Source organism: Dama dama, chromosome 22, assembly GCF_033118175.1.
Source record: "Dama dama isolate Ldn47 chromosome 22, ASM3311817v1, whole genome shotgun sequence".
In the NCBI taxonomy this organism is placed as follows: Eukaryota; Metazoa; Chordata; class Mammalia; order Artiodactyla; family Cervidae; genus Dama; species Dama dama.
The window spans coordinates 44,706,532-44,732,108 of NC_083702.1; the positions used below are offsets into that span (position 1 = coordinate 44,706,532).

The 25,577-nt window shown below is 45.9% G+C and overlaps 1 protein-coding gene and 1 pseudogene across 1 annotated transcript; one reads left to right on the plus strand and one right to left on the minus strand.

Annotated features, from left to right (window-relative positions):
• Positions 1-2,190: 2,190 nt before the first annotated feature.
• LOC133043113 (apolipoprotein L3-like) lies at positions 2,191-24,687 on the minus strand. The gene is made up of 4 exons (XM_061123975.1): positions 24,661-24,687; positions 24,258-24,345; positions 8,033-8,153; positions 2,191-5,365 (listed from the first exon to the last, which is right to left on the minus strand). Exons 1-4 carry the CDS (start codon positions 24,685-24,687, stop codon positions 4,477-4,479), a joined length of 1,125 nt encoding a protein of 374 aa, XP_060979958.1. The 3' UTR covers positions 2,191-4,476.
• On the plus strand, positions 8,439-13,841 carry LOC133044040 (zeta-crystallin-like; annotated as a pseudogene).
• Positions 24,688-25,577: the final 890 nt, after the last annotated feature.

The following is a 25,577-nucleotide window of genomic DNA, read 5'->3' on the forward strand; positions in this document are numbered from 1 at the left end:
TCTCCACTGCAGTGATAGCACCTGCTCTCAGAAGGGCAGTGAGGATCTAACGAGGACCCAGGTGATGGTGCTGACACAGTGATTGCCCAGCCCAGGCTCCATAGGCATGAATTTCCCCGCAGCAAAGAGGGACAGGGAGTGGGATCCCAGTGAAAACTGGTCTCAGGGGAGCAATGTTCCTGGAGGCCGGGGTCTCTACTGCACCTCCTTGTTGCCTGCACATATATAATATACATGCAGAACACTGAGAAGGGAGTCCAACGGAGCATGAGATGCACTGGCATCGCCCTGGGGCCCTTCCCCCCTGACATCACTGCAAGATACAGCAGGTGGCAATGATTCGTCTACAGCTGGGGAAGTGGGCGGGGCACTTACTGTCCTGTGTGGGGTGGTTGGACCCAGAACAGCATGAGGAGAGTCATTTCTGTTGGTCTGAGAAAAGGGCACATGTGCATCCAGGAAGCACTAAATCTGGAGCCTCTCGTCCTGAGACTTTCCCCCAGGGTTTGGGTCCCTGTTACTCATTCATCTTCCTCATCCTTCAGCCTGAACTATTAGTCCATGGATACAGTCCCCAGACCCAAGTTATTCTCTCTCCTGGGACCTTGACACTGAGATTCCAGGTGTTTGGACCTAAGCCCCTGCTCACGAGACCTCAGGGGCCAGACTGTGGGATCCTGGAGGGGGACATGTCCTGCTTCCTGTCCTCCCTGAACTGTGCACGTTGGGGACATCTTTCTAGTCTCTGACCTGGGCTTCTTCCCTCCCAGGGCACGCTGTTCTGCACTCACTTAGCCAGACTCAGTCTCTGTTGCTCAGAATGACAGGGATCTCACCTGACACGCGTCACCGTGGAGTTGGATCAGCCGCACAGTGAGCTCAATGGGGTCCAGCTCTAAGGGCTCAGGGGGAGATGGGGGGGGACACTGATGGTTCTGTACCTGGTGCCTGAAACCTGCCCAGAGAAGTCTGTGCAGGATGGGAATTCTCCAGGAACTGAGGAAGAACTGATGAAGGAGTGAACTCACATGTCTGAAGATCAGGCAGGCGATGGCCATGACTGCTGACGTCTTCAGGAAAGAATGAGAGGACCGGTCGGAGCCTCAGGAAAACATGGGCTGAGAGGGAGTCAGAGGCACTGAGGACAGTGTTCTGAGGCAGGTTTGGACAGAAGTGTGGAGAAGGCTGTGCAGCACGTGGGGAGGGACTTAGGAGACATCCTGGGATCATTTCCAGGTCCCGGGTCTCTGGCTTCCTGTCCTGGACTCCAGGTGTGGGAGCCTGCTAAGTGCTCACATGCTCCACATGTGGAAACACAGAGAGTCAGAGCCCCATGGAGCAGGCCCATGGGCGTGAGAGCAACACCCAGATGCTCCCATCTCCTCCCTGGAGAGGAAGAGCCTGAGGCATCCCATGAAGGCTCCTCAGAAGTTTCAGGCAGGTGCAAGCCCAGATGGGTGACCAGATCAGAACATAGCCTTGGATGGACACTCCCTCCTTCCTGCCCATTCCCCTAGCCCCTCAGTACTGCTCCTGGGGATGGAGTGAGCCTGGCATCCAGCTCATCCTTGGGGGAAACAACGGCTCCAGCGGGCTAGGCTGCAGGGAGGCTTTGAGCGTCTGTGATCAGAGTCATGGGCCGCCGTGGAGGAGGGGAAGCAGGCAGGGCTAATTCAATATTCTTAAGAGTCATTCTAGCCCTAGTGGGGCTATAGACAGTCTATTCCTAGTGGTGAATAGACAGGTGAGGCAGGACAGTGCCCCGAGGTAAACACAAAAAGGCTATTCTGGAAGGTTCTGCAGGAGTCCTGCAGAAACGTGAAGGCGGCCTAGGTGAGGTGTGTGCTGTCACTCTGCCCCTCTGTTTGCGACTGACCCCCCTCACACCTGCACACAAGCCGTCTTCTCTCAGTCACCTTTGGGTGCCCTGTGTCCATCCTGGTCCCTGGGGCTGGAGGAGGAGCATCCCCACGCTCAGCCCAAGTCAGACGACACGGGCTCCCCTGGGCTTCCCACGTGGCCTGCGCGGCTCCAGGTTCTGAGGGAAATGACTGAAAGGGAGACCAGCAGGCAGGCAGGAGGAGCCATGGAGGACGAGCTCCCTGAGACCCTGGGAGACAGGCTCACAGGGAAGGAGGTCAGGCATCCGGAGCCCAGCTGAGCTCATCAATCAATGCAAGGAAGCCTCAGTGAATCAGCTCATGTTTATTGAACTAAAGTCTGTAGAACACAATGTGGAGAGAGGCAGATGGTCCTAGAATACCTTGTTCAGCTACATCCCCAACTGAGGAGGAAATTGAGGGTCAGTGAGGCCTTATCTGCTGGCCCCAGGCTGGTTGATCTCCTTGACACACCGCATAGTTCCTTGACCTGTTGGTGCCTTCTGCTTTCATCTTTCTTTTTTTCCCAGATCAATCTCTGTTCCTACACAACACTGGGAATTCCATGGGAACTTCACTGGTCTCAGTGCACCCTGAACTCAAAGGGCACCTGGATACTTGTCAGATGTTCCATCCACTGTGTTCTTACTGCCGCTGCCACCACCATCATCACCACCATTGTCATCAAGAAGTCACTGCCTGAAGTGCGATGTAGACCATTCTTCAAAGAAGATATACAGATGGCTAGCCAGCATATGTAAAGAGGCTGAACACTGCTAATTATTCAGTTCAGTTCAGTTCAGTTCAGTTCAGTCACTCAGTGTTGTCCGACATTCGTGACCCCATGGACCACAGCACACCAGGCCTCCCTGTCCATCACCAACTCCCGGAGTCTACTCAAAGTCATCTGCATTGAGTCAGTGATGCCATCCAACCATCTCATCCTGTGTGTATGCTAATCAAAACTACAATAAGGGATCACCCCCTACCAATCAGATGGGCCATCAAGTAAAAGTCTACAGACAATCAGTATCGGAGATGATGTGGAGAAAAGGCAAGCCTCCTACACTGTTGCTGGGAATGTAAATTGGTGTGGCCATTATGGAAAACAGTAAAGAAGTTCCTTAAAAACTAAAAATAGAGCTATCATGTGATCCAGCGACCCCACTTCAGGGCATATGTTTGGAAAAGAAAAAGTTCCAATTTGAAAAGATACATGCACCCCATGTTCATAGCAGTACTATTTACAATAGCCAAAACATGGAAGACAAAACATGACAGACAAACCTAAATGTCTGTCAAGAGATGAAGGGATAAAGATGATGTGGTACATACAAACAACGGAATATTACTCAGCCATAAAAAGCATGAAATAATGCCTTTTGTAGTAACATGAATGGATCTAGACTTAAGTGACCATGCTAAGTGAAGTAAGTCAGGAAGAAAAGACAAATATATAATATCACTTACATGGAGAATCTAAGAAATAGTCTAGGTGGTTCCCTAGTGGTTAGAATTTGCTGGTTTTGCTGCTATGGCCACATTTATCCCTCATCGGGGATCTGAGATCCGACAAACTGCTTGGCATGGCCAAAAAAAGAGAGTACAAATGAACTTATGAACAAACCAAAACAGACTCATAGTCATAGAAAACATAACTTGTTGTTACGAAAGAGAGAGAGGGAAAAAAAAAAAAAGAAAGAGCGAGAGGGGTAAACTAGAAGTATGGGATTAACAGATGCACACTACCATACATAAAACAGATTAAAAAAACAAGGACTTTACGTATAGCACAGGGAATAATATTCAGTATCTTATAATAATCTGTAATGAAAAAATTTAAAAGAATAGATATATATATAGATTATGTATAACTGAATCACTTCGATGTACACCTGAACTAACAGAATATTGTAAATCAACTCTACTTCAATTAAAGAAACAAGCAGACAAAAGAAGTCACAGACTAATTAAGATAAAATGCTGGAATCAAAGGTGAGTGATTGGAGCAGTAGCGCTCGAGGCCACCGCCAGGAGGAGACTCTTCTTGCTGGGGCGTCAAACCCTGGGAAGGGCAATAGAGCAGCCCCTGCTGCTTCTCCTGGATCCCAACAATCCTACCTCTCTATCTCCCACTTTCAACCCTTTTGTATTTCTGGTCTCTTGTTGCTAGTTCCCCTGCCTCTCCTTTTATTCTGCCCCCAGTGACTTCTTTAGTTCAAAGTAAGTGGTTTCTGATGGGAAGGGAGTTAGGGGGAGAATGGATACGTGTGTGTGTGTGGCTGATCCCTTCACTGTCCACCTCAAACTATCTCACCACTGTTAATCGCCTGTTCCTCAATACAAAACAAAAAGTTCATAGGATGAAAAAAATAGTTTTCTCCCTCGGCCCCCGCCCATTCCCTAGTCCCCCTTCCTCCCTTAATCCAGGCTCCTTCTCTCTCCCCATCTATCACCTACATTCACCCCTCCCCTCCCGTGCTCAGCTGCAGAAATGCCAGTTTCCTAACCCTCAGCTCCAACAATTTTGTCTCACTCTCCTTTTTTCCCTAACAAGGTGCCTCTGCACCTTGACCCTGAATGTGTCCCTGGACCCTCAGTGCTCTGGGGGTGGTGGAGTTGGGTCCTCTTGCAGATGCTTATAGATCTGGGTGAGCTCCTCCAACTTCCTCTCCAGCTCCCTGACCCGCTGCCGCAGGTTTTCAGCTGATGCTGTCTTTGCACCATCATGCAGGTGCATTGACTCCTTCACCAAGAAGCCCACATCCATCAGGAGGAAGACACCTGCAGTGGCCGCACCCACGATTCGGGCTCCTTTGGTAACTGCCGAAGCCGTGCCTTTCAAAGCTGTCTCTACTTGGTGGATGGCTGGGGCTGAGATTCTCCCAGGGCTCACGAGGATGTTTGCATTGGCTGCAGAGTCAGGGTTGACTTCACCTGTCTCCATGGCATGGATATTTCTTTCAAGGTGTTTTTCTGCTTTTGCCAATTTCTCTGTTGTGACAATAATGTGGGGGTTGCTCTTGAGTACCTCTAGGAGCACCTTCCATTTCTTGACATCAATTGACATCAATTGACTGGCTTTGTTTTCTGCTGATGACCTACTTACATGTTCCACGATGCTGGTGGACACAGCCGTCACAGCACTTGCTGCTCCCAGCCCTATCCCAGTGACTGAGAGTGCCATACTGGCCCCGGCTGTCACGGGTGCCAGAGCCAGGCCAAGGATGGTCAGGGCGCCAGATAAAACGCCGGTGCTGTGGGTCACCACATTGGAGATGGTACAGTCCCTGTGGACTTTGTCTACATTGTCTGCAAGCTCCCGGAGCTTGCTTATGAGCTCCACCAGCTGCTGCGTCACCCGAGGAAACTTCCTCAGAAACCTCCCTCTGTCCAGCTGCTCTTTTGGGAGCGTTTCCTGGTCCTTCCCAGCCAAGTCTGTTTTCAATTCATTCAGATATTCGTGTAGTGCATTCATGTCTTCCCTGTAACATGAGGGTCAAGGGCTTAGAAAGGCAGTTTGCTTGTCTGTAAAATAGGTTCAAAAATGTCTATTCTGCATAAATACAGAGATAGTACTATAAATCGATTAGAAGAGAAATTTACAAAAGTAAAATTTCCTCCTTCAACATTAAACACAGATTTTATACATTTTAGATGCCCCATAAACTTCTTCAATCCTCTAACAGATAAACAAAAGTCACCTTAGGATACTCGTAACTTAAAAGAGATATTGGATGGAATTCCCTGGTGGTCCAGAGGTTATGACTCTGCACTCCCACTGCCTCAGGTATGACTCAGTCCCTGGTCAGGGAACGAGGATCCCACAAGCCATGTGGCTCAGCCAAAGGAAAAAAAAAAAAAAAAAACCAAAATGCATTTGGTAGAGATGTCTCAAGAGACAGGGCAAAACCAGTACTTCGAAAGAGTGGGTGAGTGGGAACTCCACAGAGAAACGAAGACAGGCGGTGTTAGAGCAGAAAACCTGCATTCAAGGGCCTCAGTGTGTGGTGAGGAGTCAACCTGATCTTGGCCCTTGGCTACAGGGAAGTGGTCCCTAAGCCCCTAGAATATTCTAGCTGATACGAGTGTTCTCATCTGCCTGGGCCTTTTGGCCACTGTTCAGGAGGACAAGGAGACATGTGATGGGGCCTCTGGAGGAGCTGGACTCTAGGACATTCGCCCGACCTCTGGGAGGGGCTGGAGACCACAAGTCAGGGTAATTTGTCTTTAGCCGGGCGAGTGTCCCCGGCAGGCAGTGTTCCCTGTGCCCTGCCACTCACCGAGCTCCAGAACAGTAACGCATCCTGGGGACAATGGACTCTTCGGGGGTGAAATCCGCCCAGACTCTGCCCTGTGGCTGATGGAAACCCACAGGCTTCCTGTAATACACTGGGATCATGATGGCTCTCAGTGAGTCCTGTCTGTTCTATAGGGAATTCTCAAACCTGAGCGGGGTTTTGGGGATCCCCTAAATTTGCCATTGGTTCAAATGAAAGCATAGTCCTGGGCACTGTGCCCTCACATTTTGCACATTGGCTGTCCCTATGACTTCGAATTTGTAAAAAAAAAAAAAAAAAAAAAAAGCCCAAAGTCAAAACTAGAAGGCCTTAACAGTCCTTTAGTCTGCCATCAGTTGTCTTCTACAGCTTGTGTCCTTGACCTTCCCAGCAGAAGGTCCCTGAGTCCATCCACTGCCCCAGCTGCCTGGAGATCAGGAGATGTGGTGCTGGTTCCTCTTGGACTCTCCAGCCCACCTCACTGACTCCTGACCCAGCACTCAGCACCACTGACTTTTCAGGTGTCACACGTTAATCTGTGACAGCTTCATGACCCTGCACCCCAAGGTCATGTGCAACTTTATGGAACCTCTAAAGGTTCAAGAGGCTTGAGGAAATACCTATCTGAATGGCTGAGCCTGAAGAGACCTGCATTTGTATAGCTGGTGGAGGAAGCATTTTCTTCTTTGGTGGGAATGCACGAGGCTCCTCAGAATTCCTCAAATGACACACAATCGCAGCCACTCATTGTGACCCTGGAGGGCTCACCGAGCCACATGGCCTTCCCACTGTCAGGGGAGCTCCATGTAGATCAGAAGAGGGTAGATGGAGTGAGAATCCAGGTCACAGGCAGGGTGTGCAGACACGGTCACCCAGGGCCCTCTAACCCAGCATGAGGGGATCCCATCAGGGAGGGAAGAAATGTCCCCCTCTGCCACTCAGGGGACCTCTGCTAGGGTCACAGCCTCTTCAGTTCTGTGTCCTTGGGGCCCACTCTCCTCACTCTAGTCCTGGTCCTGCTGCCCAAGCCTGCCTACTAGTCCTCCAACCTGGACCTTCTGCTCCACCCTGACCCCTGGGTCTGACCCTGGTCCGGGCCTCCCTGGACCTTTGGATGAGATGACTGCACTTGGTTCCCCACCTCTGACCCTGCAGTTCACTCAGGCCATCAGCATAGTCCACCAGATTGAATTACTATTCCCACTGGACATATGCAAATCGGAAACTCTAATACATAAGCCCAGAACCCAGGAGGTGGGCACGGCTAGATCCAGGATCCCATCAGCTCCACCCAGTTTCTCTCCAGTTTCTCTGCTTTGTGGGCCAGCAGGATCCTGCAGGGTTGGTACATTTCCTAAGATGGGGACTAGAAAGGCTTTATCTAGGGAGAAGCCCGAGTAATACACATGATGGCATCAGGATTTTCTGACTTGCCCCAAAGGAAATTCTGCTTGGTTCTCATCACCAGAAAGAAAACTCTTCCCAACAAGCTTTTTAAATGTTAATACTGATTGAATACCTACTCTCAGTAGGTATCAGTCATTATGGGAAGATCATTGCATGCAAGATCTCAGTATCCTCACAATAAAACTGAACAGATGATGAAGCCAAAGCAGAGAACAGCTCAGTAACTAGTCCAAGGTCACATAACCTGCCCCTTCCTTACAGGTTTCATCTTTTCTCAACCTGAGGTTGTTCAATGCCAGCAAATGACAAGGAGGAAACATTCCTCATGAGATACTGAGAAGGAACATCCTCGACCCCCACCACAGGGTCCTGCTTGGAGGAGGTGTGCCTGCTAGGAGAAACCTAGTCTGGTTCCGCGGGGTGTGGGTGACCTTCCTGACACACCGATCCACCTGTGGAGGTTACCTGGACAAACCAGCCTTCGCCTCAATTTTCCTCAGGAATTCAGTCAGCAGGAGAAGCAGTTCCTCCCTGCTCAGTATGTCCCAGAGACACTCAGCGACATCCTCAAAGAAGATCTCAATATCTAGATGAAAGGAAAGGGAATAAGGTTAGAAGAATTTGTGAAGAGAAAAAGTGAAAGTGTGAGTTGCTCAGGCCTGTTTGACTCTTTGTGACCCTGTGGGCTGTAGCTCGCCAGGCTCCTCTGTCCATGGGCTTCTCCAGGCAAGAATACTGGAGTGAGTAGCCATTCCCTCCTCCAGGGGATGTTTGCAACCTAGGGATAAAATCCAGATCTCCCACATTGCTGGTGGATTCTTTACTGTCTGAGTCACTGGGAAAGCACAGAAGATTTTGTGGTGGATCATAAATGGTATTGGGTAGCTTTTTTGTTTGTTTGTTTTTAACCCTGTGTGACCTGGGGGAGGGCTCACAGATTTTGACAGTCCACTCTAGAACAGGTATCTCACCATGGTGACAGAAGTTGAAGAGAGCTATTTGAGTTTTTTAATTTGGTGGACCCGTAGTGCTGAAGCTCCAGTTGGATGTTGCTGTACCAATTCTAGAAGACCACCAGGTTCTAACAAAGTCCAAGCATGTGGTGTAAACCCAGTGGACGTATATATTCTCTCTGGCACTCACAGTATAAAACCACTTCTACCTTTTACTCTTAGCTGAGATGTGGCTGGGATAGTAGAAGCTGCTGGAGAGAATGTATCTGCTTTCAAGAAAGGTGACATTCACTACCAGGACCATCTCTGGGGGCTACACTGAGTTTGCTCTGGAAACCCATCACATTGTTCACACGCTTCCCCAAAAAACTGGACTTTAAACAAGGAGCTGGCATCAGCATCTCATGTTTTACTGCTTATCGAGTCTGCTCCACAGTGCCCATGTGAAAGCTGGAGAAAGTGTCCTGGGGCTAGTGGAGGAGCTGGAAGAGCAGCAGGCCAAATGGTTAGAGCTTATGGCTTAAAGATTCTGGGCACAGCTACTACTGAGGAAGGACAAAAGACTGTTTGGCAAAATGGAGCTCACGAAGTGTTTAATCACAAAGAAGCTAATTATATTGATAAAACTAAGAAATCTGTTGGTGAAAAAAGAGTTGATGTGATTATTGAAATGTTTGCTAATGTCAAACTTAGTGAAGATTTAAATTTTTTTTCACATGAATGAGGAGGTCATTCATGCCCCAGAGGTGCTATTGAAATAAACCCACAGGATCCATGACAAAGGAATTTAGCATAAAAGGAGTAGCTCTCCCTTCATCCTCCAAGGACGAATTTCAGCAGTTTGCAGCAGCCCTCCAAGCTGGGATGAATTGGTTAGTTGAGACCAGTAATAGGTCCCCGGTATTCACTGGAGAAGGCGGCCCAGGCTCATGAAGATATCATTCACAGCAGTGGGGCTACAGGAAAAATGATTCTTCTCTTAAAATCATTAATCCTGCCATTGATTTCCTGTGTAATTAAAAGGGTTCTTACCTTAGTTTTATGTAGACTGCATTTGCTCTGCTTAGCCATCATTTGATTCAGTGAGTTTCTTCTATTTAAAAAAATATTTATCTTAGGATTCATAGGCGTTGGAGTGCAGTATATTTTATAGCTGGGAATATTCTTTATGCCTTCTACCTCTCATGAAGGAATAATGGGAAATAGGATGTTAATGATCACTTGGCATTGGAGGACATTACAGAAGTTCTTAACCAATGCTTATCATTAATTCCATACCTTTGACTGCTGCTACTGCTAAGTCACTTTAGTCGTGTCTGACTCTGTGCGACCCCATAGATGGCAGCCCACCAGGCTCCCCCGTCCCTGGGGTTCTCCAGGCAAAACAGTGGAGTGGGTTGCCATTTCCTCTTCCAGCGCATGAAAGTGAAAAGTGAAAGTGAAGTTGCTCAGTCATGTCTGACTCTTAGTGACCTCATGGACTGCAGCCTACCAGGCTCCTGCGTTCATGGGATTTTCCAGGCAAGAGTACTGGAGTGGGGTGTCATTGCCTTCTCCGTACCTTTGACTAAATCATGCTAATTCAAAAGAAGACTGCTTGATTCCCAAGCCTAGTTCTCTTTACAAAGGTTCTTTAGTCTCTGATTAACCCAGAACTATACTGGACTCTGACGATTCTCTGAACTAAATGAGACCCCTTTTCTAAACTAATCTCATCTACATCTACCAGTCTCTCAGAAGGGCAAGATAAACCATGTCCAGAGAAATCTGTTAGTTTTCCAATATTCCCCAATATTTTATGCTATTCACTAGGTTAATCACTGACTACCAAGGATCCATGTACTCTCTGAGGACATCAGCCTTATCTCTGGTATCATATGATACTAGGTGCATAGTTGGGCTTCCCTGGAGGTGCTAGTGGTACAGAATCTGCCTGCCAGTGCAGGAGATGTAGGAGATGTGGGTTTGATCCCTGGGTCAGGAAGGTCCCCTGGAGAAGGGCATGGCAACCCACTCCAGTATTCATGCCTGGAGAATCCCATGGACAGAGGAGCTTGGCGGGCTACATACAGTACATAGGGTTGCAAAGAGTCGTACATGATGAAGTGACTTAGCACATCAAGTGCATAGTTTCCAAATCTATATTTATTGATTGATTCAACTTGTTTCTGACCACACGAAGGCTTTTAAGTCACAAATGGTTGTTCAAGCTCCTCCAAGTGCCACAGCCTTCTCCAACTATTGCTTGGGGCCTCCTGGATCAAAGATCCTCAATATGAGGGTAAACAGAACATGCTGCTTCAACAATTTAGGGTCTGTGTCCCTGGCCAGCTCGAAGCAGTCTGAACAGAATTGTCACCCCTTTTCCCTAGTAGCCATATTCTCCTAACTGAAAAGGGGAGAAATAAAGGATGACAGTCAGGGAGGAAGGACAGGGGTCCCCAGGAGGAAATAAACTGCTAGTGGCAGACTTTTTTCCCCTTATCTACATGAGATTAAAAGGTTCCTTGTAATCCTGTGTTGCCATGACGATACCTGGGGCCCCCTGAACTTAACTTTTTCTCAAACCTTGAGCTAACCAACGTGTATTTCTCATGGAAATATTTTTCTTAAGCTGTGTTAATGGAACTATTCATTTGCTTGGAAATCTGCCTTTCTTCAAGATTCATGTCAATTGTTTTATGGCCAGAGGTGAGTCCCCTTGTGCCATTCTATCTCAAAATGCATGTTGTGGGAGAGGAGCCTGGTGCAACACTCTCTGTCTGAGTCATTTCTTTTATCTGATTAGCAGATTGCTATCAGCTATATAACACCTTGCTAAAAACTAGGAAGGGGGCACTCTTTCTGTTCCCTTCAGAAGTCTATCTTAGAAGCTTTCTCTACCCCATTTACACTTTAATAAAACTCTACAACAAAAAAGCTGTGAGTGATCCAGCCTTGTCTCTGGCTCCGGATTGAAGTCTTCTCCTTGGAGGCCAAGGATACCAGATTCGCTCACAGCTCACGGAAGTAACCTTTCAGAATTGTATCTATGTGTGACAGGGATCATGTATTTTTATTTAAATTAATAAACAAAGTTTATGCCTTAAGAATGATCTGCTTTTGTTATCATAATATGATAACTACAACAAATTCTAGAGCAAAATTTTTAAAAAAATGCTCTTTAGTATAAATTGTTAAAACTCATCTTCCTGAGGAGTGATCACCTGGGCACTGTTGGTAGAGTCACCTGGGTCATGGATGGACCTGCTTTTCCCGCCCTCACCCTCCAATTCACATGTTGAAGCTTTAACCCCCAGTGACTGTATTTGAAGGTTGGCCTTTAAAGAGACAATTGAGGTAAAATGTAGTCGTAAGCATGAGGCCCTAATGCAATAGGATTGTTGCCTTTATTAGAAAAGAAGAGACCAGATTCTCTCTCTTCCTGCCCCCTCCTCTAGAGGAAAGGCCATGTGAGGACACAGTTAGAAGACAGTTAGGAATTGCAAGCCAGGTGGAGAGGGCCCACCAGAAACCACCACTACCTTGATAATCTTGGCCTTCCAAACCTCCAGAATCATGATCTAATCCTGGGATTTACATGTCTTCAGGAATCTACAATTGTAATTTTTAGAAAGAGAACGAGGGCTTTCTAGGTGGTACAGTGGTAAAGAATTGGCCTGCCAATGCAGGAGTCACAGGAGTTGTGGGTTTGATCCCTGGGTTGGGAAGATCCCCTGGAATAGGAGATGGCAACCCACTCCCAGTATTCTTGCCTGGAAAATCCCAAGAACAGAGGAGCCTGCCGGGCTACAGTCCATGAGGTCACACAGAATGGAACAGGACTGAACAGACAAGCAAATCCACATACACAAACAGAGAGAACACAGGGCCTGTGTGTTTGTGAGTTACTTCTAGCAGAGACTGGCAGCACCCTGCAAATGAATGCTTTCATATTTTGGCCGTGAAAAAAAAGAATATTCACATTAAATGGGATAAAGAATGTAATGAAAATAATTAACCTCAGATCAGTACAGGGCAAGATCACTGCTCAAATGAGTTACCAAAATCCCTGTATGATTTCAGGGATCTAGAGATTACGGAATTGAGGGTAAGACATAGGCAAGTAGCATATATATATATGTGGGGGGTAGTGCTGGGACTCAATGTAAGATGTGTTTCCTGGTACATGAACACACAGAGGCATCATTCTTATTTCACAGAAGAAAATGAGACAGACAGGAGAAGGGACAACCCAGGGCCAGTGAGCAGGAAGCTCAACGGTGGAAATCAAGCTCAAGTGTCAGACACTTCTAGGACATGACTTTGAATCCTCCTTATTTTAAGCTCCTGTGATTTCTTCATTCTGGGACATAAGGTTTTTTCCAACTAAGTTTTGGTGGTGAGTACGCTGCAGCTGGAGGAGAGCATGGAAACCCACTCCAATATCCTTCCCTAGAGAATCCCATGGACAGAGAGGCCTGGTGGGCTGCAGTCAATGGGGTCGCAAAGCGTCAACAGCGACTGCGCAGCTAAGCAGAGGCTGCAGCAACACACCGCAGCACACACAGAAGGAGCAGTCCAGTGCTGCAGGTGTGAACTTATAGAACATTGTAAACCAGTGTGACCTAATTCTAAAAAAGGGTTTAGGACCACCCACCTCTGAGTAAGACTGCTATGTGAGAGGATCCTAATCAGAGACACTCAGGATGGGCAGGGGAGGGGATCAGCCAGGTTGAGGAGGGGTGGAGCCAGATGTGATCCTGTGAACAACTCGGTCACCCTTCCCCTCCAGGTGGGAGGTGGCAAACGTAGACTGGGGTTCAGTTAACTGTCTGCTGACTCTTGCAGAGCGGCTGGGTGAGCGGCAGGGTGAGAGCTAAAGGAATGGTGCCTGCGGTGATGCCCCAGGGTCTGGGAGCAGGAGGAGGCTGGGCCAGGGAGAAGGCAGGAGGAGCTCCAGGGACCCTGGGGGACCTCCTCTCACTGTCCCATTTGGCCCTGGGGACTCTCTCTGCTGTCCCCCTCCCCATGGGCTGTCCTGGCCTCACTTCTGAGTCACTTGCTAGAGGGCAGTGGGGGAGGAAGTGAGCACCTAGCAAGTGGCTTCCCAAGGAGAGGGCTGGGGAAGAGGCTCTGTGGACACACCCCTGTTGGGGAACTCCACGTGGCCCCTCTGGGGAGCTCCAGTATGCTTTTCCATCCTCTTCTTGGTTCTTGATTCCTCTGTAGGCTAACTCTGCCTGGAGGAACCACCCTCAATTCTGGGTCACATGTAGGAACTGGCCAGCAAAGAGGCAGCTGCCTACCTAAGCGGTCTCCGAGGTTTTCTGAGCTCATGATGGCAGCAGCAGGGTCTCAGAGATCTCCCGTCAGCTCCTTGTTTCTGTCAGGCTGGTAGGTGTGACCTCACCCTTGGGGAAGAGAGAACAGAATGTGGACTCGATCACAAGTGAGCAGTGGCTTCAAGAAGCAGTGAGGGTTGAGGTCTCTGGTGGGTTCCCCTGGGACGGCCACCATTGCCAGCGGGGACTTAACCCAGCGTGGTTCTCTGTCTCCTGCGCTCTGTAGGTCACTAGTTAAGGAAAGTTACTTATCTCCATCCAACTTCCTCCAAGTCAGAGTCCTGTTATCCTGTTGGGTTACAAGGAGAAGATAATGACAGAGGAGACAGCCATCTGTGAAGTTATAGGAGTAATAAATCCAGAGACAGAAGAATAGATAGGAAGGAATACTCTAGAAATTACATGAGGTTGGAGCAACTCTGTTACTATCTGGTAATAGGTGATGTTGATCCAGTGTCTATGATGTGCAGGGTCCTGAAACTAATCTAACTTTAGGTCAGCCCAGTTTTTCACACTGGTGCCAGAGCCTGGACTTGAACCCAAGCCTTTCTGATCCAGATCCCAGGTTTGTGATGACTATGCTCTACTCCATTTAATATATGAAAATAATTACCTGAGGATATATGTTTATTGGTAAATGACTCTTCTCATTCTAAAATGATGTCTTGCCCCCCAGGCTCGAGTCTGCCTTGACAAAGTTCCTAGTGGTACAAGCCCGACAGCCCAGGTCTTCCTTGCTTCTGCAAGAGCCTTTATCTCCCAAGGGCCTGGAGTCCCACCAGCTCCACCCCACTTCCTGTATCCCTGCCCTGCATGGCTGAGCACCCCGAATGGTGCCCTGTCCTCTCTGCTGTCCTCCCCTGACTGCTGGACTTTACGTTGTCTCTAATACCTTCTGGAAATAATAAAGAACATTCTCCTTCATCTCATTAGAACTGATTCAAATGAATTCTTTTTAATGGCTGAGTAATGGAGCCCATTATACAGAGTGAAGTAAGCCAGAAGAATAAAGAACATTACAGCATACTAACACATGTATATGGAATTTAGAAAGATGGTGATGATAACCTTATACACAAAACAGAAAAAGAGACACAGATGTACAGAACAGACTTTTGGACTCTGTGGGAGAAGGTGAGGGTGGGATGTTTCGAGAGAACAGCATCGAAACATGTATATTATCTATACTGAAACATCACCAGCCCAGACTGGATGCATGAGACAAGTGCTCAGGCCTGGTGCACTGGGAAGACCCAGAGGGATTGGGTAGAGAGGGAGGTGGGATGGGGGATCAGGACGGGGAATACATGTAAATCCATGGCTGATTCATGTCAATGTATGACAAGACCCACTGTGGTAATGTAAAGTGATTAGCCTCCAACGAATAAAAATAAATGAAAAAAAAAAAAAAGAAGATAAAAAAAAAAAAGAACATTCTCCTTGTATTAAACTTCACTCACATTTGAGGCTGTTTCCTTGAGCTATTTCTAGAAGTAGAATTACTAAATTACAAGGCATCAATACCTAAAACATTTACATCTTGAGTCACACTGTTACGCAAAGAAACTGTCATAATTTATGTTCGCACTCCTAATATATGAGAGTGTCCATCCTTTCAGACTTTCCCATTCTCAGTGGTCTTTAAAAAAAAAAAGCTTTAGGTCTTTATATATAAAAAATTTATTTTGGTTCTGAACTGAATGCAGAACAAACTTCACAAAACAACTTCTGATCACTAGCTGAGGTCATCAGGCGCCCAGAAAAGCAGCCCATTGTCTTCGAAAGGAGGTAGGACAAAATATAAAGATAAAAAGTGAGACAAAAGAGCTAACGACGGAGATCCGTCCCGAGAAGGGAGTCTTGGGCGGCATTGCTTGGGGTAGGGTCCGGGCCTGAGTGCCCTGAGGACAATCGGAGGGAGCTTCTGTGAGTTGCCAACTTGAACTGTGGGAGACCAAAAGAGAGAGAGAAAATTAACCGGCCCGAACACACTGCCGGCCGTTCGCAGAACAAAGGGACCGAGAGGGTCCAGAGAAGAGCTCGCAGGCTACGGACCGACCCAGCCCCGCCGGAGGCAGGAGGCAGAGGGGAGGGGAAGGTCGCGGCGAGACACAGGGCGCAGGCACCCGACCGGCGCGGGCGGGGACTGGGGCTGGGGACGCGGAGGGCAGAAGGCGCGCGCACCCGACTGGCGCCAGCGGAAACTGAAACTGGGCCCGCGGAAGGGAGTGGGTGCGCCACACCTGGGGATAGCGCGCCCATCAAGCCCCTCGCTGCCTGGACCGCTCTGACGGGGAAGGCACAGAGAGCAGGCGCAGCTTTTCGTTCCACGCTTTTGTGGAACACTCGAGGGCTGGAACCTCGCGCAGCGCGGGGCGCGCTCCATATAGAACAGCCGGGAGCCTGAGCAGCGCAGACGGAGAGAGCAGCGTCAGCCCCTCCCGTCAGCCCCAGCCTGTCCCCGCGGCGCAAGCCCGTCCCCGCAGCATCAGCCCCTCCCGGCAGCGCCAGCCCCGACCCGCAGTGCCAGCCCCTCCCCGCAGAGCGACGGAACTAGCTACCTGAATAAGAGTCCACCTCCGCCCGCCTGTGTCAGGGTGGAAATGAGGCTCTGAAGAGACTGGCAAACAGAAGCCAAATAAACAAAGGGAACCGCTTCAGAAGGGACTGGTGCAACAGATTAAAATCCCCGTAGAAAACACGGACTATACCGGAAGGGCCCTATAGATATCGAGAAGTATAAGCTGGAACGAGGAGCTATCTGAAACTGAGCCGAACCCACACTGACCGCAACAGCTCCAGAGAAATTCCTAGATATATTTTTCCTTTTTTTTTTTTCTAAGTAAGGAAGGAAAAAAAAAAAAAAAATTTTTTTCTTTTTTTATTTTTTCTCGTTTATTTTCCTTTAAAATTCCCTATTACTCCCCCATTACTCCTTCACTTTCATTTTCATAGATGTTTACGATTTTTTTAATTAGAGAAAAAAAAATTTTTTTTTCTCTTACTTTTTTTTTTCTTTTTTTCTTTTTTCTTCTTTTTTTTTCTTTCCTTTTTCTCTTCTTTTTTTCTATTTTTCTTTTTCTCTTATTTCTTTTAAAGTCCTCTAGTACTACTCTACTACTCCTTAATTTTCATTTTCAATACACTATAACCTTACAAAAAAAAAAAAAAAGGAAGAGAAGCCCTATCTTTAAACCGAAGATTATTCTCTCCCAATCTTGACTCTCTGTTTTCTACCTCAGGACACCTCTATTTCCTCCTTTCCCCTTCTCTTCCCAATCCAATTCTGTGAATCTTTGTAGGTGTCTGAGATACGGAGAACACTCTGGGAACAGACAGCTGCGTAGATCTGTCTCTCTCCTCTTGAGTCCCCCTTTTTCTCCTCCTGCTCATCTCTATCTCCCTCCTCCCTTTTCTCCTCTTCATGTAACTCTGTGAACCTCTCTGGGTGTCCCTAACGGGGGAGAATCTTTTCACCATTAACCTAGAAGTTTTATTATCAGTGCTGTATAGTTGGAGAAGTCCTGAGACTACAGGAAGAATAAAACTGAAATCCAGAGGCAGGAAACTTAAGCCCAAAACCTAAGAACACCAGAAAACTCCTGACTACATGGAACTTTAAGTAATAAGTGATCATCCAAAAGCCTCCATACCTACACTGAAACCACCCACCACCCAAGAGCCAATAAGTTTTAGAGCAAGACATACCACGCAAATTCTCCAGCAACGCAGGAACATAGCCCTGAACGTCAACATACAGGCTGCCCAAGGTCACACCTAACACATAGACCCAACTCAAAACTCATTACTGGGGACTCCATTGCTCTCCAAAGAGAAGAAATCAAGTTCCACGCACCAGAACACTGACGCAAGCTTCCCTAACCAGGAAACCTTGACAAGCCAATCGTCTAACCCCACCCACTGGATAAATCCTCCACAATAAAAAGGAACCACAGATCTCCAGAATACAGGAAGCCCACTCCAGACACAGCAATCTAAACAAGATGAAAAGGCAAAGAAGTACCCAACAGGTAAAGGAACATGAAAAATGCCCACCAAGCCAAACAAAAGAGGAGGAGATAGGGAATCTACCTGAAAAAGAATTTAGAATAATGATAATAAAAATGATCCAAAATCTTGAAAACAAAATGGAGTTAAAGATAAATAGCCTGGAGACAAAGATTGAAAAGATACAAGAAATGTTTAATAAAGACCGAGAAGAAATAAAAAAGAGTCAATTAAAAATGAATAATGCAATGAATGAGATCAAAAACACTTTGGAGGGAACCAAGAGTAGAATAACGGAGGCAGAAGATAGGATAAGTGAGGTAGAAGATAAAATAGTGGAAATAAATAAAGCAGAGAGGAAAAAAGAAAAAAGGATCAAAAGAAATGAGGACAACCTCAGGGACCTCTGGGACAATGTGAAACGCCCCAACATTCAAATCATAGGAGTCCCAGAAGAAGAAGACCAAAAGAAAGGCCATGAGAAAATACTCGAGGAGATAATAGCTGAAAACTTCCCTAAAATGGGGAAGGAAATAGCCACCCAAGTCCAAGAAACCCAGAGAGTCCCAAACAGGATAAACCCAAGGCGAAACACCCCAAGACACATATTAATCAAATTAACAAAGATCAAACACAAAGAACAAATCTTAAAAGCAGCAAGGGAGAAACAACAAATAACACACAAAGGGATTCCCATAAGGATAATAGCTGATCTATCAATAGAAACCCTCCAGGCCAGAAGGGAATGGCAGGACGTACTGAAAGTAATGAAAGAAAATAACCTACAAACTAGATTACTGTATCCAGCAAGGATCTCATTCAGATATGAAGGAGAATTCAAAACCTTTACAGATAAGCAAAAGCTGAGAGAATTCAGCACCACCAAACCAGCTCTTCAACAAATGCTAAAGGATCTTCTCTAGACAGGAAATGCAGAAAGGTTGTATAAACGTGAACCCAAAACAACAAAGTAAATGGCAACGGGACCACACCTATCAATAATTACCTTAAATGTAAATGGGTTGAATGCCCCAACCAAAAGACAAAGATTGGCTGAATGGATACAAAAACAAGACCCCTATATATGCTGTCTACAAGAGACCCACCTCAAAACAAGGGACACATACAGACTAAAAGTGAAGGGCTGGAAAAAAATATTTCATGCAAATGGAGACCAAAAGAAAGCAGGAGTCGCAATACTCATATCAGATAAAATAGACTTTCAAATAAAGGCTGTGAAAAGAGACAAAGAAGGACACTACATAATGATCAAAGGATCAATCCAAGAAGAAGATCTAACTATTATAAATATATATGCACCCAACATAGGAGCACCACAATATATACGGCAAACACTAACGAGTATGAAAGAGGAAATTAACAATAACACAATAATAGTGGGAGACTTTAATACCCCACTCACAACTATGGATAGATCAACTAAACAGAAAATTAACAAGGAAACACAAACCTTAAATGACACAATGGACCAGCTAGACCTAATTGATATCTATAGGACATTTCACCCTAAAACAATCAACTTCACCTTTTTTCTCAAGTGCACACGGAACCTTCTCCAGAATAGATCACATCCTGGGCCATAAATCCTGTCTTGGAAAATTCAAAAAAATTGAAATCATTCCAGTCATCTTTTCTGACCACAGTGCAGTAAGATTAGATCTCAATTACAGGGAAAAAATTGTTAAAAATTCAAACACATGGAGGCTAAATAACACGCTTCTGAATAACCAACAAATCATAGAAGAAATCAAAAAAGAAATCAAAATATGTATAGAAACGAATGAAAATGAAAACACAACAACCCAAAACCTATGGGACACTGTAAAAGCAGTGCTAAGGGGAAGGTTCATAGCATTACAGGCTTACATCAAGAAACAAGAAAAAAGCCAAATAAATAACCTAACTCTACAGCTAAAGCAATTAGAGAAGGAAGAAATGAAGAACCCCAGGGTTAGCAGAAGGAAAGAAATCTTAAAAATTAAGGCAGAAATAAATGCAATAGAAATTAAAGAGACCATAGCAAAAATCAACAAAGCTAAAAGCTGGTTTTTTGAAAAACTAAACAAAATTGACAAACCATTAGCAAGACTCATTAAGAAACAAAGAGAGAAGAACCAAATTAGCAAAATTAGAAATGAAAATGGAGAGATCACAACAGACAACACTGAAATACAAAGGATCATAAGAGACTACTACCAGCAGCTCTATGCCAATAAAATGGACAACTTGGATGAAATGGACAAATTCTTAGAAAAGTATAACTTTCCAAAACTGAGCCAGGAAGAAATAGAAGATCTTAACAGACCCATCACAGGCAAGGAAATCGAAACTGTAATCAAAAATCTTCCAGCAAACAAAAGCCCAGGACCAGATGGCTTCACAGCTGAATTCGACCAAAAATTTAGAGAAGAGCTAACACCTATCTTACTCAAACTCTTCCAGAAAATTGCAGAAGAAGGTAAACTTCCAAACTCATTCTATGAGGCCACCATCACCCTAATTCCAAAACCAGACAAAGATGCCACAAAAAAAGAAAACTACAGGCCAATATCACTGATGAACATAGATGCAAAAATCCTTAACAAAATTCTAGCAAACAGAATCCAACAACATATTAAAAAAATCATACACCACGACCAAGTGGGCTTTATCCCAGGAATGCAAGGATTCTTCAATATCCGCAAATCAATCAATGTAATACACCACATTAACAAATTGAAAGATAAAAACCATATGATTATCTCAATAGATGCAGAGAAAGCCTTTGACAAAATTCAACACTCATTTATGATTAAAACTCTCCAAAAAGCAGGAATAGAAGGAACATACCTCAACATAATAAAAGCTGTATATGACAAACCCACAGCAAGCATCACCCTCAATGGTGAAAAATTGAAAGCATTTCCCCTGAAATCAGGAACAAGACAAGGATGCCCACTCTCACCACTACTATTCAACACAGTGTTGGAAATTTTGGCCACAGCAATCAGAGCAGAAAAAGAAGTAAAAGGAATCCAGATAGGAAAAGAAGAAGTGAAACTCTCACTGTTTGCAGATGACATGATCCTGTACACAGAAAACCCTAAAGACTCTACCAGAAAATTACTAGAGCTAATCAATGAATATAGTAAAGTTGCAGGATATAAAATTAACACACAGAAATCCCTTGCATTCCTATACACTAACAATGAAAAAACAGAAAGAGAAATTAAGGAAACAATACCATTCACCATTGCAACAAAAAGAATAAAATACTTAGGAGTATATCTACCTAAAGAAACAAAAGACCTATACATAGAAAACTATAAAACACTGATGAAAGAAATCAAAGAGGACACAAACAGATGGAGAAACATACCGTGTTCATGGATTGGAAGAATCAATATTGTCAAAATGGCTATTCTACCCAAAGCAGTCTATAGATTCAATGCAATCCCTATCAAGCTACCAATGGTATTTTTCACAGAACTAGACCAAATAATTTCACAATTTGTATGGAAACACAAAAAACCTCGAATAGCCAAAGTAATCTTGAGAAAGAAGAATGGAACTGGAGGAATCAACCTGCCTGACTTCAGACTCCACTACAAAGCCACAGTCATCAAGACAGTATGGTACTGGCACAAAGACAGAAATATAGATCAATGGAACAGAATAGAAAGCCCAGAGATGAATCCACGAACCTATGGACACCTTATCTTCGACAAAGGAGGCAAGGATATACAATGGAAAAAAGACAACCTCTTTAACAAGTGGTGCTGGGAAAACTGGTCAACCACTTGTAAAAGAATGAAACTAGAACACTTTCTAACACCATACACAAAAAATAAACTCAAAATGGATTAAAGATCTAAATGTAAGACCAGAAACTATAAAACTCCTAGAGGAGAACATAGGCAAAACACTCTCCGACATAAATCACAGCAAGATCCTCTATGACCCACCTCCCAGAATATTGGAAATAAAAGCAAAACTAAACAAATGGGACCTAATGAAACTTAAAAGCTTTTGCACAACAAAGGAAACTATAAGTAAGGTGAAAAGACAGCCCTCAGATTGGGAGAAAATAATAGCAAATGAAGCAACAGACAAAGGATTAATCTCAAAAATATACAAGCAACTCCTGCAGCTCAATTCCAGAAAAATAAATGACCCAATCAAAAAATGGGCCAAAGAACTAAACAGACATTTCTCCAAGGAAGATATACAGATGGCTAACAAACACATGAAAAGATGCTCAACATCACTCGTTATTAGAGAAATGCAAATCAAAACCACAAAGAGGTACCATTACACGCCAGTCAGGATGGCTGCTATCCAAAAGTCTACAAGCAATAAATGCTGGAGAGGGTGTGGAGAAAAGGGAAACCTCTTACACTGTGGGTGGGAATGCAAACTAGTACAGCCACTATGGAGAACAGTGTGGAGATTTCTTAAAAAACTGGAAATAGAACTGCCATATGACCCAGCAATCCCACTTCTGGGCATACACACTGAGGAAACCAGATCTGAAAGAGACAGGTGCACCCCAGTGTTCATCGCAGCACTATTTATAATAGCCAGGACATGGAAACAACCTAGATGCCCATCAGCAGATGAATGGATAAGGAAGCTGTGGTACATATACACCATGGAATATTACTCAGCCATTAAAAAGAATTCATTTAAATCAGTTCTAATAAGATGGATGAAACTGGAGCTCATTATACAGAGTGAAGTAAGCCAGAAAGATAAAGAACAGTACAGCATACTAACACATGTATATGGAATTTAGAAAGATGGTAATGATAACCCTATATGCAAAACAGAAAAAGAGACACAGAAGTACAGAACAGACTTTTGAACTCTGTGGGAGAAGGTGAGGGTGGGATGTTTCGAAAGAACAGCATGTATATAGTGAAACAGATCACCAGCCCAGGTGGGATGCATGAGACAAGTGCTCGGGCCTGGTGCACTGGGAAGACCCAGAGGAATCGGGTGGAGAGGGAGGTGGGAGGGGGGATCGGGATGCGGAATACATGTAACTCCATGGCTGATTCATATCAATGTATGACAAAACCCACTGAAATGTTGTGAAGTAATTAGCCTCCAACTAATAAAGAAAAAAAAAATTGCAAAGGACACCATAAACCAGATCAGAATACAAGAGACCTTGAGACAGTGTTTACATTATTTACAACATCATCAAGATGTTGTAAGGGTGAACATCCTCAACAGCCATAGGAGCTACAAACCCACATGAGCAGACTGAAATCAGCTTTTTAAAAACAAGTAAGAAATCTGAACAAGCAATTCCCCAGGAGGTGTCTTGCCCAGGGTCACACAGCTCTCTGTGGGTAGAGCAGAGGCCAAGACTAGGCCTTCTGACATGGGTATTTAGTTTGGGAATGTGATTTTATTAAATTTTTAAAACTGATAAAAGTGTACACTTTATTCTCTTTTTACTTTTATTTTTTGTTTTAGCTGGGCCTCCTAGCATGTGGGATCTCAGTTCCCTGACCAGAGATGGAACCAACACGACCTTCAGTGGAAACTTGGAGTCTTAACCACAGGACTGCCAGGAAAGTCCTAGGAATGTGAATTTAATAAGCCCAAAGTTTCTAGGTTTGTCTCTGCCTGTCTGAACACATAGATCTAAGGTCATGCTCCTCTTGTTATACTGACATGTCTACAGTTTGGCTTTTTTTATCTTAATATTGCAAAACCGGGATCATAACACAAACATAGTGCAGTAAGCCCTTCTCACTTCCTCTATCAAGGCCATCCTCCTCCGCAGAGGATCACTGAGCTGAGGGCCTGGCAAGCACAGGAAGCCAAAGCCCTGGGTCTCCCCACTTGGTCTCCTGCCCCTCCCCTCTCAGGGCTCGGTGTCCCCCAGGGTCAGGCACTGAACAGGCCCTCAGAGACAGGGTGGTGATGAGCCTGGATTCCTTGTATGTCAGAAGGAACCCTTTCCCCATCAGCCTCAGCACAGCACCTGGGGGCAGCCTCAAGTTGGCCAGGCCATAGGAGGAGAGGATCTGACCTCCTCCATCCCCTCTGCCTCCTACAAATTTCCCAACAGACTGTGTACCCTCAACACCCACCTTCTTTCTGGGGTCATCACTCACGTCTCAGGAGTCCACATCCCGAGCTGAGCCTACCCGAGCAGGTGTCTCCCTCCCTCTGCACTGTTCAGGGGCCCAGGGGGACGGGAGGAAGCCCTCAGACACACCTGCCTCCACATCCAGGCTCTGCCCCTGCTTAACCTGCCGTCTCAGCCATGAGCTCTCTGAGCTTCCATTTCCTTTCTCTGTCAGCTAGTGACAATCATCCTTTCCCCAGACATTCATCCTGAGGATAGGGAGGTGGGTGGGGTCCTACCCCAGGAGTAGGACCGCTTACCCAGGAGTCTTCCTCTGGCCGAATGTGAGCAAGATCCAGTGTTCTCAGATCTGCAGATGTGCCTCTCTGCAGTGACTACACACAACTTCTGGACCCAGATATACCCGGAGAAGAAAAGGGGAAAGTGAATGTCCTCACTTCTGAGTGGCTCAAGTCAAACAAACACTCTGCCCACCAGGCCCCACCCTGGGTTTATCCCACCCTCCCTGCTGACCGCCTGAGAGAAATAAGCCCAGTCCTGACATACCAGGTTCTTATCAGGTCAGCACATCCTGCCTTAGGCTCTGAAAAGGAAGTCTTGCCACCAACAGACCATGAGGCTCTTGGCCAATCACTCCCCCTGCCCGTGAGCATCTTCCCAGCATTCCCTCTGTATCCCTCCTCCCTCCCCACACACACTTACCAGCCTGCCTGCCTCATTCACCTTCATGCCACCAGCACATGGCACAGTTCCTGAACATACCAGCTGCTCACCACATACAGGTCATACTGCTGCCGCTGATTGCCAGGCCCATGTGGGTTCTAGGACCCTCTGCCAGGGACACCTGCTTATACCACCTGGAAAAATCATGCTCATCCTGTAAAACTCAAATTGGAATCACCTCCTCTGAGAAGCCCTCCAGGACCTCCCCTGCAGAGTCCACTCTCCCCTGCTCTGCTCCCATGGTACCTGGGAGAGGGGCCTAAGGCCACTCCTCAGCCACTTTGTCCATGTCCCACCTCTATCCCTTTTGATCAGGTACCTGTAGACTTGGTCTTGATGGCATGGACTGCACCAGGGCCTTTGGGGCCCAGTGACACATTCAAGGAGGCCCAGCTTTGGTGGTCCATGCCCCTGGATGAATGAAGAAGTTCCTGGGGGACCCCAGGTGCCTCAGTGGTACAGAATTCGCCTACCAATGCAGGAGATACAGGTTCAATCCCTGGGTCAGGAAGATCCCTTGGAGAAGGAAATGACAACTCACTCCAGTATTCCTGCCTGGGGAATCCCATGGACAGAAGGAGCCTGGCAGGCTACAATCCATTTTGTCATAGGAGTTGGACATGACCTAGCAACTAAATAACAACAACAACAATAGCAGAAATTTGTGGGAAGGACTAATAGCATACTGCTAATTCTAACCCAGGTTATTTCTACTTGACAACAGATATACTTCTCTCCAAATTGAGGACTTTTACAGGAAGGCTAGTGCCCTGACTCAAAAAGTCTAAAACATAAACTAGCTGTGTTTCCTGTTTGGATCCTGAGCAAAAAGAAGAGCTGAGCATGTCCATGTATTTCCTGTTTAACCTGAAACATCAACTCTAAGAATTGTTGGC